General features: G+C 37.9%; 1 protein-coding gene across 6 annotated transcripts in view; it reads right to left on the bottom strand.

The window, feature by feature from the left end:
* LOC149012323 (uncharacterized) overlaps positions 1–15,936 on the bottom strand; it is a 107,272-nt gene that overhangs the window by 68,045 nt on the left and 23,291 nt on the right. For all 6 annotated transcript variants that reach the window (XM_089159704.1, XM_089159703.1, XM_089159706.1 and 3 more), the window contains one exon: positions 8,331–8,441. In XM_089159704.1, the coding sequence (XP_089015830.1) occupies positions 8,331–8,441 (111 nt within the window). The remainder of the gene's footprint in view (positions 1–8,330; positions 8,442–15,936) is intronic.

Below are 15,936 nucleotides of genomic sequence, written 5' to 3'. Positions count from 1 at the left end.
GCTCACCATTGAATGTTTTACGTTCAGCTGAAACTTGTAGTTTCGATAAAGACAACTTAGCTTCAATCTTGTTTGAGAAGAAACCAAAGGGCAAAAATGGTCTAGACCAGGCTTTACTCTGTTGCAGACTTAGAATCAGGTTTCACAAGTGCCAACATGCTAAGGTGGATTTTGCCAAAAAAATGCATATCACATGATTTCTTCATAAAATTTTTGCATCCTTCAACCATTCTGTTCATATGATTAGAAAATGCAGGCAATGAATCACCTCCCAATCTAATTTTTGGAAGATAGGTAGAGGAAAATAGTGTGGGAAACGAAACATGGCATGTATTCATGGAACACAAATTCGGTCAAAACCTATCGCAACTGTATATCAGAAAAGAGAAACAGAATATAGAAGGAAGAGATGAATAAGAGAACCAGGGAAAGCTTCAAGCTAGACAGAAAGCACACCCCAAATATCTTATTAAATAGCAGTCAAACTGAGGAAAAAAAAATTCCATAAAAACTAGGAAACATAAAATATAAATAAATAAATAAGTGAAAATATGGCAATAGCATCCTTCTCAGGAACTAGCACCTAATTCGGAGAGGGATTTCCCCCTTTATTTTCTTTCTCCTTCAGTTCATTATATATTCTGACAGAAACCACCAAGCTATTCCAGTTACATAAAGAAACCGAGAAAGACATGGATGGAACTGGAAAAAAGTGACATCATGTTCAACACAAATAGACCAGTTTCACTATGTTTCACATCCGACATAAAAAACCTTTTCAAGTTTCACTAACCCCGAACAAACCTTGTGGAAACAAGGAGAAGCACCATGTAAGTTAACTAATCCCCACAGGCACTTATTTATGGCTAACAATGTTCAAGTAAATGATCTTGTATTTGCATTTTACTTATTTATTATATCGACCATAAATAAGCAAATACCCACCTACTGAACACAATGATAATAGTTCAAAATAAAACCTTTAAAAAAAAATAAAATAAAAACCAACTCCCCTCTTCAACAAAAACTAAATTTTCAATGGCAGGTGCAATTTTCAACCTTCTCCAGTTGGGGATTCTCTCAAACCTAAATAGTTTGTTGTAAGCTGAGTGATTTGAATCTCAGAATTAGTGTTTTATTCACAGCCCCTGCCGGGATACTTATACCTTACAATCAATAGGAAAACAACTCTGAGAAGGAAAATGAAGACAAAGCTGAGAAGGAAAAGAATAACAGAACAGAACTAAAAATAGGGTTTTTAGTAACTTAATCCTATTCAAACTAGGAATCTAGAAGATGAAAAGTGAAGGGAAACCACCCTCTTGAGGCTAGTGCCAACCCGTAGAGGGACAGATCCTCCCTAAAAATGCTCTTTAACAGCACTCCCCCTCAAGTTGGAGCATCGATATCATGCATGCCAAACTTGGTCAAAATAGGATGGAACATACGTCCAGGTAAACCTTTGGTGAGGACATCAGCAATGTGATATTTAGACTTCACAAGTGGCAACAGATTACGTTGCTTTCCAATTTATCTTTGATTAAATGCATTTCAATCTCCACATGTATTGTCCAATCATGTTTTAATGGATAATGGGCAATACTTATAGCAGCTTGGTTGTCACAATAGAGCATCATAGGAAGAGTAAGGCACACTATGATCCTCAAGTAGACCATGTAGCCATAATAGCACAAATACCTTGAGCCATAGCCCAAAATTCTTCTGTAACACTAGATCCTGCAACAACATTCTGCTTTTTGCTATGCCAAGTGACCAAAATTTCGCCAACAAAAATATAGTATCCTGAGGTGGAGTTTCAATCATGATCCTTCCCAATCAATAAAAGTGTAGGCTTCAATGCGGAGATGACCACATGGGGACAGAAGAACACCCTTTCCAGGAGCTGACTGACAATGAAGAATTCGAAAGACAACAAACATGTGGTTGAAAATTTGGAATGCAGATACTGCATAAATTGAATTACAATAAAGGTGCAAGATTTCACAGACACAAGGGATTTCGCTACCTGGTGAAACCAGCGAAACCCCGAAAGTTTGATGCGTGCTCCCAACCCCTAAAAAGTTGGGGGGGGGGGGTCAGGCATTTAGGCCCGGTTCTGTGATCGGGCCAAACTTAGCCAACAAAGTCTTGGAAGCGTTATTTTGCAAATCACCTAAAGTGGTGTCCTAAACATGGCAAAGATGCAAAAGAGGAACATCATGTAAACATGCAAAGTTTCAAGAGAACAGAGATATCTTCATTAACTTTCAAGAAAAAAGAGAAGTACTAAAGTCTAGAATTCATTATACAACTAGTGAAGTCAAGTGTACAAATATAAGATACAACAGAAGTATACAAGTGTAGGCAAGTACATGGTAGTCATCCAATCATCTCAAATATCAATACCAAGTACTATGCCTAGGTGATCCATCCCCTCCTGACTCTACATCATACCCATAGTGTACAACATCCTCTCCCCCAACCAATCTACATACACATGTCATTCCATATTGATGGATGTTCAAATAGTACTAAACTGCAGATCTGTAGCGATCATCTTACGCCTCCAAGAGAACTTCGATGTGAGGGAAGTGAGAATAGGGCCAAGGAAGATGCTGAAGTGGTGGTGGTGATGATGATGCCGGTGCCAGTAAGTGTGCATATGGAGGGTCTATCTGCCATCTAAATATGGACTCCATAACTTACTCTGGTCCCGAGGGACCACGCTTATAATATCCATCACTATGCCCATAGTGCGAATTATTGGAGTGGATACCTATACCCCTATCATAATGTCTATATATGGACACCATAAAGACCAATAGCCCATAAGTAGATATGGAGCCTATAGACTCATCCAAGGTCATGGATCCCATCACTCCTGCCAAGCTGTCCGCCAGATCCAGACCTAAAGGATTTACGTAAGAACCTATAATCCATCATCATAACCACCTCTATGTTGCTTCCCATGACCCCTCCATTTCCAGTTGTAGGTCGTCGCACTTCCACACTGATGCTCACCACCATGATCCTAATCCTGGGTGGCATATGTAAAATGAGTCTCCTCGGTGTATCTCAATGGCGACTGTTGTGTCTCTGGTAATGGAACACAAAGTCCACCACCACCATTATCATCAAAATCCCTCCAAGTCGGACTGGAACTTGAAGTGAGTGTGTCATCTGGATCGTCGTCCTGTGTGCCAGGAGCCACCCTCCAATCCTCATCCACAGTAACAACGGCCTCCTATGCATGTGCCCATCTCGAGATGCCATGAACTTATCCACATCAACCTACAACTCGAGCAAGCTCTAGGGTCAAGCCTCCCTCCACACTAGTCCGACCACAGATCACCATTGTCCATCAACACTAAGTTAGGAGATAGTGGGCCCACTCAAAGAGGAGTCCACCATACGTAAAACATTTATAATGGGCTCCAAGGTTTGCAACACTACCCCCACATTTCTCCATAACTTATCAAATGAGAGGGTGCCCTATGCCTAGTGCCCACTCAAGGTATTGAATTATCACAAACACATTAAGTTAGTAGATAGTAGATAGACATACTATAATATTTTGTAAAATGAAATAGTAAATAGTTGTAAAATGAAGTAGTAGATAGTTATCTTATTTAGATCCAACCCAATCAAACCACTTTTAGGATGCAAAACACGGATCTTAGGCCCCACTTTTCGTGCATACTTGCTCGGGCGACAAAATTCATCACAATTCTCATCGAACCAGGTCGCACCAACTCACCTCTACATGTCCGCCTCATCATGTCCAAAGTAGTGTTATGATTGTAAATTAAATTTGTTATCTGTTTAGCCCTCTCCACTACGTCCTGGACAATGTTGCTCATCACAATGTCCTTTAACCTAGGTCGATACCATGGGCTGCATAGGGTGTCCAAAAGAGATGATAGATAGGTGAATTCATCAACACCTCACCAGCCTTCTTAAAGTTGGAGCCATCTTCAATGACAATCTAAACCAACATTCTTCTTCCGAACCTCATCTACCACATCCTGTAGGAGACCAAGTATATATTTGTGCTCTTTCACATGACTAGTAGCATCAACAAATCTCAAGAAAAATGTCCTCCTATCACATTACACCATGAAGTGATAATGGTGCATCTATATGTATCCCAAAAGAGTTTCATGCTATCAATGTACTGCTGCAGCTGCTCCTCTGACAGGAAGTTGGTCATCAACTCTTTAAGGGTGAGATCATATCTAGGATCTGCCTCTGCAAATAGTATCAATCATGTTCTTGTAGCATTGACCCTGGGATGTGTTTGTTGGAATAGAACTGTAGGGCATCCACTTTGCCACTGCCTTTTTAACCTTTTTACCAATGCTTATCCATGACCCTACTATCTTGGGCTGCTTGGCCCCCTTCCTCCTAACAACTTCAGGATTCTCCTCTTGAACTGGGTCCCTATAGCATGGATAATCATATGGTGTTGGATTTGTTGGAGGAGTGGCCCTCTGACTCTATGATTTTCTAAACATGCCAAATATACCACCCCTCATCCAGATGCTCTAGCCCCAGGAGGCCTATAGGGACCAACTCCTGTAAGGCTGTAACTCTAGCTATGGCCCTATCCTACTATTGATAGTACATCTCTCTACTCTCTTTAATGATTTGCCTCAAGTCCCTCTCCTCCTAATATCTCCCCCACATCAACAAGATCTACATTTCGATTAGAATCTGAATCAACTATGTATGATGACAGTCCCCGCACCGCATCATCTAATGCTCTATCAACTCCTTCTCTTCCCCTCTTTCTTCTTACCCTTTGTTTTCTCTAACTCCCTAATTGCCTTTACTACATCAACATGGGCCTCCGTGCATGTGACCACCATGGTGGGAGATCTCGCGAGATCTCGGCGAGATCTCGCGAACAGGTCTTTTTTCCACACTTTAGGGGCTTTTTAAAGCCCCTGTCTCGCGTGAGAGAGGCATATCTCGCCTCTCTCGAGCCTCTATCTCGCTGGAAGCCCAAATTTGGCCGGAAAACTCGATTTTTGGCCAGAATTTGTTGGGGATTCAACATAGCAACATCATCAACTCATCTACAACAACAAATTCAAGCATATTTCAAGTGATTCAAGCCTATTTCAAGTGATCTTCAAGAAATGTAAGATGTTCCCCCAAATTTGATTTTTTTCAAATACAAGGTTCTACAATGATTGTATGAGTGAGTGATACTCATACAGTCATACTCTTAGTCTAAGTCTTGTAAGTTGTAAGTTGTAATTTTGAATTTTGACATTCTTAGTCTTGTAAGTTTAAGTTGTAATCTTCTTAATTCTTATGGTTGTAAAATTTTGAAGACATTTAAGTATTTAACAATTTATTACTATGAATCTTTGATAGTTTGAACTTTGATCACTTGTTGACTTGAATACTTGATGTGTAATGTTATTGTATTTGATACTTGATGGTTGATAAATGATAACTCATTAACTTGAATTACTTGATATCTTTACATTATAATATTACATGTTGTCTCTGTCTCTCTGACTCTCTAAGACTCTAAGAGACTAAGACTCTAAGTCTCTAACCTTGCATTTCACAGAATTTCGGTTTTACACATAGGGTCGACTTAGGAGACATAGTTAGGGTTATTTTCTCACAAATCTAAGGCCACCAATGTGTTCAAAAGGCCTTAAATAGGCTAAATACCAAGTTTAAGCCCAACCAAAGCCCTAAAACCCACCGAGATGGGCCACCGAGACTACCGCCATTTTTTTGGTAGATCTCGACCGAGATCTCGCCATCTCGGTCGAGATCTCGCTTTTTTTGAGTGGCGAGATCTCGCTCGAGAGCGAGATCTCCCACCATGGTGACCACATCCTTCGAACTCCCGTGATGTGAGCCTTGAACCTACTGATGACACCTGAGTTCAACTTCTTCCCATAGAAATTACATAGTGTTTTATTCTTGTTTCCATCCATAGCCACACAATACTGCCATGTTGGGTCAACCCTCCCTCCTACTGCCTGTCTTTGTGGCTTTCCCTATGACTGTGGCATTCTCTGGCCCTACTATCCACCCTGTTAACCAGCTCCCTTCTAACTCCCACTAGCAAACATGATAACTGTTGCATTCAAGATGATTGCATAAGTCACTGTACAACACCAAATTAATTTTCTATAGACAAAGAAACAATCATGTACTTAGCTAGCCATTTTTTCCTTACCAATGTTCTTTTTTAAATACAACATAAATTTTTAAAAATTTTTCGCCAAGAAAATAGGTTGTCCATACCAAAATCAGCGGTGAAACCATATAGGAAGCTCTTGAAAAACACATACATAGCTATTCCATAATTTTCTATAATTTTCAAAACCCTTTTCCCTATTTTTTTAATAATACATTTCCTATTAATATTTTTTATAAATTTAAAAAAATAAAAATAATTATTTATTGGGTGGCAAAAAAATTTCGACTCCGCGAATCCGTGAATACAATTTTTCCATCACCATACAAGACATACATCATGTAAAAAGTATGCATTTTCGATGTAGGAAAATACATTTTTTTAACGCACGAAAATCAAAAAATAAATTACTTTTGCTAAAATTATGATACCATAAGCTCATAGATTGGCCCACGGATGTTTGACATGCTTTAATTACAAAACCATCGAACAACATTATAGCATGCATTTTGAAAGAAAAAAAAAAATCAATTAGCAAAATAGTGGATACATCTAAGATGAAAAAACCCCAAGACCTGTGTGAAACCCCGCTTAATCGACACAAAGAACACGATTGCTAGCAAGAATGAAGCAAGATCCACCCCGAAATGTCCAAGATCAAACCAAAAACAACAAGAATCAAGTTGAAATAGGAAAGAGAAACTCTAAAGGAAGAAACACAATTTTGCCTAAAAAATGGGCAAAATGTAGTCGAAATGTTGCTTTTAGAGGCAAAATATCGCCAAGAATATCACAAGAAAATGAAAAACAGTATCGACCTTAGGGCGAAATATCACCAAAGTATCACCGACATTTTGGTGAAAAAATGTAATATCGGTTTCAGTGGTCCATTTCGTGTCGCCCTCTATCGAAACACCGAGAATTTTTACCATGTTTACAATACTAACTACTGCAGCAATGTCAGACCATCTATAAATTGGTAAATTATTTTTCTCACTAGTCATTCATAGTGACCTTGATCAACAAGTTCCCCTTCTTTATCTTTGAGTCGAGTAGTAACTTCCAAAGAAGTAACACTTGGGTGATAGCCTTGTAAGTCTATTTCAGATAACAAGTCTAGCACATACTTTTTTCAAACAAAATATGCCTTTAGTACAGTGAGCAACTTCCATTCCTAGAAAGTACCTTCACTTTCCTAGATCCTTTATTTCAAACTCCTGACTCAAGAATTTTTCTGTTTCATCATGATATTGATAAGACCCCTAGTTAAGCCTCGTCGATTATGCCAATACCCTGCAACCACCTCCAACGATTACCACCACACCACAGGCATGTAGCCTGCAATTCAACGGCAAAATAGAGCTCAAAAAGAATATAAAAGAGATCCCTTCTTGTTTAATTCACTCTCTGAATGAATTCAGTTGTGTTACACATTTACAACCATTAGACTGGACTCAAAACTGCATCATGTCAAAGAACAACCCCCCCCCCCACCCAACCAAAAGAAACAAGATGCACATCAAGCCAACATATGCTAACTCCCTTCTTAGGTCTACACACTTGATTGCCAAGAAATACCTTAAAAGTCACAAGATATCTAATCTTAAACTGTTAAGCTACATAAGTTTTAAGATTCTCCATTTCCCAGGATTAAATTGTCATCCACATAAACAAGGTTAGGATGGTCTCCAGTCCAACCGTCCTACAACCCTGCAAAGTGGGACTTAATCCAGGTTAAGGCCTTCATATAGGTTACTCAGAAGCCAATATCTAGGAGATAAGGAAACAACTAAATCATCTTTAAGATATCCCTCAAAAAAATAACAGATAAGAAAACCCTGTCCATCATGAATATAGAGCGTATTGGTGGAAGAAAAGAAAATATGTACTCCCTCCATCCACAAATATCCCATTTGGAAACAGTTAAAAAGACCCTTATTAATGATCCAAATTCCTAGGTTCCAAAAATTTTCATCAGACTGTCCTCATTCTCAACATGGGGATGAGTAAAATGGGAAAACAACCATAACTTGTGTATCAGATTCTTGAATAAATAAACATTTCAGAAAAATCACATATCCCAAAATGGAAAATCTTTAAGGAAATAGGGAGTACCAAACAAAATGCATTATATGTGAAATGGATATGGCCAAAGTTGTACCTTTGCACTATTACAAATAGCGGAAGCATTTATCATGTGGGGTCGAATACCATATTCAGCTAATAGCCCAAGCATGGATGATGTAAACATGTACCTCTCATCTTCCACAACCTGAAAATAGACAAAATCCAATTGCAAAATGTCAATAACGAGAACAAAGAATATATACCTTGTTGAAGTATATGCAAGTTTGGGCTATTTTATGGTTCACGTAAACAGTATTATGCTAGTGATGCTACTCTACTTTCTATTTCTAATGTAGGAGTCTTATTACATAAGTTTTGGGAGTTTCTAGAAAACATAGTTTCTATTTTGGTGGTAGTTTCTATTTTCAAAACTTTCTATTTTAGGAGTTAGAAAGTTACTAAAGCTATAGTTTTTTGTTTCTTTTTTTTTTCTAGAGGACAATTACTTGTCTCTCAAGTTGTATTAGATTCATTAGAACCTATAAATAAAAGGGCTCTTGGATTCTAGACTCTTTAGCTAGAATCACAGGCCTCTTCTACTGATTCTTCATCTCTCTTCTCTTCTTCTTCCTCTCTCTTTTTTCTGTTCAAGCTCAGCTGTTGTTTTGATTATTTAAAGCTTGTTTTCTAACATGGCATCGAGCTTTTTTTAATCAAAACAGGTGTTGTTCACAATATTCTCTTCTGAAGTTCTCTTTTGTTTTTCTGTTTTCCTTGGTGTACAGCCACCTAATGTTGTATATTATGGACTGTTAGATTAGGTATTCAAGTGAACTAATCTTCTTTACCTATTACCTTACTCTTACAAGTTCCAAAACTTGGATTAAATATTGTTTTCTACCTACCTTCATTACCTCTTTTTGCTGCACTTTGCAAACCTTTTTTTTTTTTTTTTTTCCTTTCTTCTATTCGGTCCTAAGGTTGCAGAATTTTTTTTTTTTTTTTTTTTTTTTGTGCTTATTCTACTTCAAGGTTTGGAAAACTGATTTGAGTGATATCTACCTTAGTTTAATGTCTTCACTTACAAGTGACTCGACCATGAGTACGGCTGAATCTAAAGGATCTCAAGGAGATCATGTAAACATTCAAATTACATCTATCAAGCTCAAAGATAGTTCTAATTACTTGTTATGGTCACAAGCGGTTCATGTGTACATATTTGCAAAAGGTAAGCTTAAGTTCATTAAGGATGAACCTCCTGATCCTATTTCAATTAGATCCAAGATGATGCAATCGTCAAAATTTGGATGTAGAATAGTATGGAACCTGATATTGCAGCGAATGTTATGTTCCATAAGACTGCAAAGGGAATATGGGATGACTTGCAAGAGACCTATTCCCAAGCTAGAAATATGACTCGGATTTTTAGTATTTATAAAAAGCTATTTCAATTTCAGCAAGCTGACAAGTCTCTGTAAGATTATTACAACACCTTTAAAGGCAAGATGGAGGAGTTGAATGTCTTTCAACCTCTCACCACAGATATAGAGAAGCTTAAGGCCCAACGGAATGGACTTTTTTGTATCCAAGTTTCTTACAGGATTGAACCTGACTAAAATCTATCAAAGGGCATCTTCTTGCTGGTGAGCGTGTCCCTAACCTTAGTGAAGCATATTCTAGACTTCAACGTATTGCCTTGGCTGAAGGGAGTTCTCCAGAAAAAAGTTTTAAAGGAGAAAATTCAGCCTTCACTGCCTCTCGTGGAAGGGGACGTGGTCGTGGTTCAGGGGGAGTTAGCAGGTCTTCTGGAGGTCGTGGTGTTCAACTGTCTGATAAGACATCTCAACTTTGTACACATTACGGTAAAACAGGGCACTTAGTGGAAGCTTGTTGGGCCAAACATGGAAAGCCAGAGTGGGCCAAGCACCTTACCAATCATGCCAGTTATGATGGTAGTACTGATATTGTAGCAAACAATGATAGTGGTTCCGGATCTTCTTCAAGGGACTTGTCTAAGACTCTAAGAGATGATGTAAACCAAATCCTTCGCCAATTACAAAATATTGAGACCGGCGCTTCCAATCCACTAGTACTTCTGCTGCCACACTTTCTCATGCAGGTAACACAGCACTTCTCACTTCTACTCCCACCCCTTGGATCATCGATTTAGGGGCCTCTTCCCACATGACTAGTAAGTCATCACTTTTTAGCTCTTTTTTTAAATCTACCACTAAAAATTATGTTGTCATAGCTAATGGGACTCCCACACCTATTCTAGGCTCTTGAAGTGTTTCTCCTACACCTTCTCTTACTTTGTCATCCGTACTTCATGTTGCTAACTTTCCTTATTAACTTATTATTTGTTAGCCAGTTAACTAAAGCACTAAATTGCTCTGTGACTTTAATTCCCACTTATTGTGTTTTCCAGGACCTTCACACGAGGGAGACGATTGGTGGAGGGTGTGAAACGAATGGACTCTACAATCTGGACTATGTTGCGCTTATTGCGGCTCTCTCTGATGATGGTGTAGATGCTCTCCAGTGGCACTATTGTTTAGGTCATATATCTTTACCTAGATTAAAAATTTTATTTCCTTCTTTTAAGTTTGTGTCTAGATTAAATTATGAAGCGTGTGAGTTAGGAAAGCATCATCATGCCACCTATCCTCCATGCTCAATCCCTCGTAGTGAGTCCTTGTTTTCTCTTGTTCATTCCAATATTTGGGGTCCTTGTAAAATTAATAATAGGCACGATTTTCGATATTTTGTCACTTTTGTGACAATTTCTCCATCTTACATGATTGTATCTTTTAAAGGATCAGACAGAGTTCTTAATTACATTTAAAAGTTTTATTCATGAAATTCGGACTCAATTTTCTCTTCCTATTAAATTTTTTCGGTCTGATAATGCTTTAGAATATGTGCAACATGATATATCTAACATTTGTGATTCTCTTGGAATGATTCATCAAACCAGTTGTTCATTCACTCCCCAACAAAATGGAGTGGATAAACGCAAAAATCATCACCTCTTGGAGGTTGCACGCGCTATTTTTATTCAAATGAATGTTCCCAAGAGTTACTGGTGTGATGCAGTTTTGACTGCTAGTATTTCAATTAACTGAATGCCTAGGACTTTGCTTTTGAAAAATCTCCTTTTTTCAATTGTTTCCCAATAGAGAACCGTTTTTAGTTCCACACAAAAATTTTTGTTGTGTTTTGTTCACATACCACATCCTTTGGATAAACTTTCCCCCTATTCTGTTAAGTGTATTTTTCTTGGGTACTCACATACTCAAAAAGGTTTTTGCTGCTATGATCCAGTTCTTTGCAAACAATTTATAAGTGCAGATGTGACCTTTTTTAAAGACACTCCTTATTATCCTAGTCAATCAGTGTCTATTAAAAACAGCATTTTGGATGATACTCCTCCTATTCCTCTTTCGTTCCTTCCACTAGCAATGTTCCTCTACAGGTTTATCAGCGAAGACATAAGTTGGCGAAACATACTGTGGATAATTGAGTTCCTCCTAACAATATTAGCGGCTCTCCTTTAATGGAGCCTAAAGTTGGCCCTACAAATGTTCCTTCTTCATCCTCTCCACTGGAGGATTCTTCTAGTGGAGATCCCACTCCGCCTTCCGATGACTTACCAATTGCTTTGAGGAAAGGTACTCGTACTTGTACTTTACGCTCTAGCATTGTTCATCCTGTTTCCAATTTTGTCTCTATCTCTCAACTCCCTCCTAGCTTTTGTTGCCTTGCTTTATCTATGTCTGCAATTCATATTCCAACCCATCATACTGAGGCTTTTAAAATTCCTGGCGGGAAAGCCGTCAGGATGTGGAAATGGATGCTTTATAGTCTCGTCATACATGGACTTTAGTATACTTACCTCCTAGGAAAGATGTGGTCTGTTGTCGGTGGGTATATACTGTTAAGCACCATTCTGATGGTACGGTTGAAAGGCTCAAGGCCCACTTGGTGGCTAAGGGCAATACACAAACATATGGTGTGGATTATTTTGAAACTTTTTCTCCTGTGGCGAGACTTAATTTTTTCCGTGTTTTGATCTCTTTGGCTATGAATTATGATTGGCCTCTTTTTCAACTTGACATAAAAATGCATTCTTATATGGTGATCTTCATGAAGAAGTTTATATAGAGCAACCTCCAGGGTATGTTGCTCAGGGGGAGGACAATGTTCATGTTTGCAGGCTTCATAAAGCGATTTTTGGACTCAAACAATCTCCATGGGCTTGGTTTGAGAAATTTAGCAAGATTATGGAGTCTTTTTGGATATGTACAGTGTTATTCTAATCACTCTATCTTTGTTAGAGGGCAGGGTGATTGTGTTGTCATTATGGCAGTTTATGTTGATGATATTGTTCTTTCAAGCAGTGATGTTGATGCAATCCATACAATCAAGGCATACTTACAGAAATCTTTCCAAACCAAAGACTTAGGTGATCTACAATATTTCTTAGGGATTGAAGTGATCCGCAATAAATAGGGAGTAAGTTTGTCACAAAGGAAGTATGTGTTAGATCTTTTGACTAAGACTGGCATGCTTGCTTCTAAACCTAGCGACATTCCCATAGATCCTCAGTTGAAGTTAGGACGTGATGATGGTGACTTGTTGGATGATGTCCATCGTTATAGGAGTCTCATTGGGCAATTTATTTTACCGTTACTCGTCCTGATATTTCTTCTTCTGTTGGTGTGTTGAGTCATTTTATGCAATCTCCAAGGAAGGCCCATTAAGACGCAACGATGAGAGTACTTTGCTACCTCAAGAGTGCGCCCAGAAAAGGGCTCATCTATCGACCAAATCAGAGTATGGACTTGGTTGCCTTTTTTTATGCAGATTGGGCTGGATCCGCCATTGATCGCCGGTCAACTATAGGTTATTGTACTTTTCTTGGTGGAAATCTTATGACTTGGAAGAGTAACAAACAGTCCACCATTGCCCAATGGGCTATGGCCCACATCGGTGCTAAATTGATGTGGCTTCGGTCGTTGTTAAAGGAATCAGGATTTCCAGTTTCTTCCCCTATGAAAATGTTTTGTGATAATTAGGCAGTCATTTACATTGCTAGTAATTCAGTGTTCCATGAGAGGACGAAGCATATAAAGGTAGACTGTCACTTTGTGCATGATGCAATCAATAAGAAGCTTATAGCAACTCCTTTTGTGAGCTCTACTAACCAACTAGCTGATTTGTTCACCAAAGCCGCGACCAAGTTTTAGTCTATCATGCAAGCGGGCAGGGAGCCGATGCTCCAGCTTGAGGGGGAGTCTCAAAGTATATGCAAGTTTGGGTTACTATTCACGTTACTATTCATGTGAATAGTAAAAGCTGTTTTTACTGTTCATTTTACTGTTCATATTGTTGTTCATATGCTAGTGATGCTACTCTACTTTTTATTTCTAATGTAGGAGCCTTAGTACATAAGTTTTGGGAGTTTTTAGAAAGCATAGTTTCTATTTTGGTGGTAGTTTCTATTTTCAAAACTTTCTATTTTAGGAGCTCGAAAGTTACTAAAGCTGTAGTTTTTGTTTCTTTTTCTTTTTTCTAGAGGACAATTACTTGTCTCTCAAGTTGTATTAGATTCATGAAAAGCTATAAATAAAAGGGCTCTGTGATTCTAGACTCTTTAGCTAGAATCACAGGCCTCTTTTGTTGGTTCTTCATCTCTCTTCTCTTCTTCTTCTCTCTTTTCTCTGTTCAAGTTTAGCTATTGTTTTAATTATTTAAAGCTTGTTTTCTAACATATCTCAACAAAAGCAAAGCATAAATGGGATTAAGATACCAATCAAGAATACTTTGGATGAAACATCTAATAATTCATTCAAGGTTTGAAGTAAAAAATAATAATAATAAGAATAATAATAATAATAATAATAATAATAATAATAATAATAATAATAATAATAATAATAATAATAATAATAATAATAATAAAATCAAATCAAATCATATCATTTGGTACTAGCCTACTAGGAAGATCTCTTAAAAAGCTCAAGACTTAGAGGTTCCTATTTCGACCTGTGCTTCAACCAAAGTCGAAACCAAAATACTTAAGACTTCAGTAAACCCTGCTGCATTTAATTGGCCATTTTGGTGGCAAAATAATCATATTTTTGCCCAAACATTAAGAATTTGTGATTAAGCATCCTTATGCATAGTTGAACCTTTAGATTGTAAAACAACATACCGAGGATGATCTTTTGTCTTCATACCATAGAAAAATCTCTCGAAGTCCATCAAAATAGCCCAACATATGATATTCTTTAATTTAAGGAGCCAAATTATGTTTTAGATCCACCCAAATATTGTGGAAGCTCCACAATAGACCACAAGTCTTAATTTAGTGGAAAAATGAAAGCTTAGCCAAAAAAATTGAGGTTTTGTACTACTTTTAAAACTTTAAAGCTCCTCGGCAAAATCTAGAAAAAAAAATTGCCTAAACAAGACAAATTTCATTCCAACCTTCCCGAAATGAGTCCAATGATCAAAGTTTTGGACATGTCAGATTTCATCGAGATACGGTGTCTATTGAATCAACCCCTGGTTCATTCAAGGCTTCTCAAAACCTATATATTTTGCAATGTTATAGTCATGACCCATGGAGAAGATACCATCCATGTTAATTAAAACCAAGCTACCATATTTTTTTCAGCAAGGTTCTCAAATGCTTCCTGCTCTAGACTGAACATGGACAAGAGAACTGGGCCTCCAGATCCACCAAGCCAGCCCCAAGATAACCTATGGAAATGCTCTAAGTATAATACTTAGAAGAAGATCTTGCCTGTCCCAATAAACCAATGTTGATTTTAATTTGGCAAAGTCGTCTCTTTTCCTTCAACTTTCCTTGTTCCAGACAACTCCATAGCAAGAGACGAACAAGATCCTCTTTGTACTTTTGAAATCATCATTTTACAAACAGCAACCTCTATTTCTCTTTAAAACTGTATTTACCATACTATAATTGCCAAAAAAGAAAGAAAAGGTGATTAAAAAAAATGAGAAAAAGGAAGGCCCAAGATTCTAAAAATGTAAAAAGCAAGAAGCAAATTAAGCATGCAACCGAATGACAAGAAATGGATGGAAACCATCTAAGACGCAATGAGACTTCCAAAATCAGTTCAGGGGGTGGACTTAAGCAGCAACTCTGACATAGAAACTTTGATTCTAACCACCAAGCATGCAACCTCCATTTTGAAAGCCAAACCTTGAACCTAGATTACAAGCACTAGACAGATTCACAAGCAGGAGAGAGGCAGCAGCAGCCTGCTCAAGCAAATTCAATAAAATTTAAACTATTCTAATCTTCCATGACATGGCAAAAGCTAGGGGCTTTAATCAACCTAACTATAGGTCATAAATTTAAAAAGAAAGTTAAAAAAATAAATAAAAAATAAAACAGAACACCAACCTCCCTTATGTATAAAGGTGTGACTTCCTAATTATGTACTAGGAAAAGACTAAAATACGCCAACTTAAATTGACCATTAAATCTAACTTAATTTGAACGTGAAAAATAGGTAGGCACACTTGGTAGCTTGTAGTGAGTGAAAGCTCTTTGCCTCCAAGAGGTTTTAGACTCAAGCCTCCAAGTTCACGTCTTCCCTCCTTAGCTATCCCTTTAATTGGACCAAAAGTGAACTGTTGCAAGAGGTTTCCACTTGGAGCAGGAC

Source organism: Hakea prostrata, chromosome 6, assembly GCF_041222555.1.
Source record: "Hakea prostrata isolate BN-2017 chromosome 6, UWA_Hpros_2, whole genome shotgun sequence".
Lineage (NCBI taxonomy): Eukaryota > Viridiplantae > Streptophyta > Magnoliopsida > Proteales > Proteaceae > Hakea > Hakea prostrata.
This window is presented reverse-complemented; position numbering and strand designations above follow the sequence as displayed.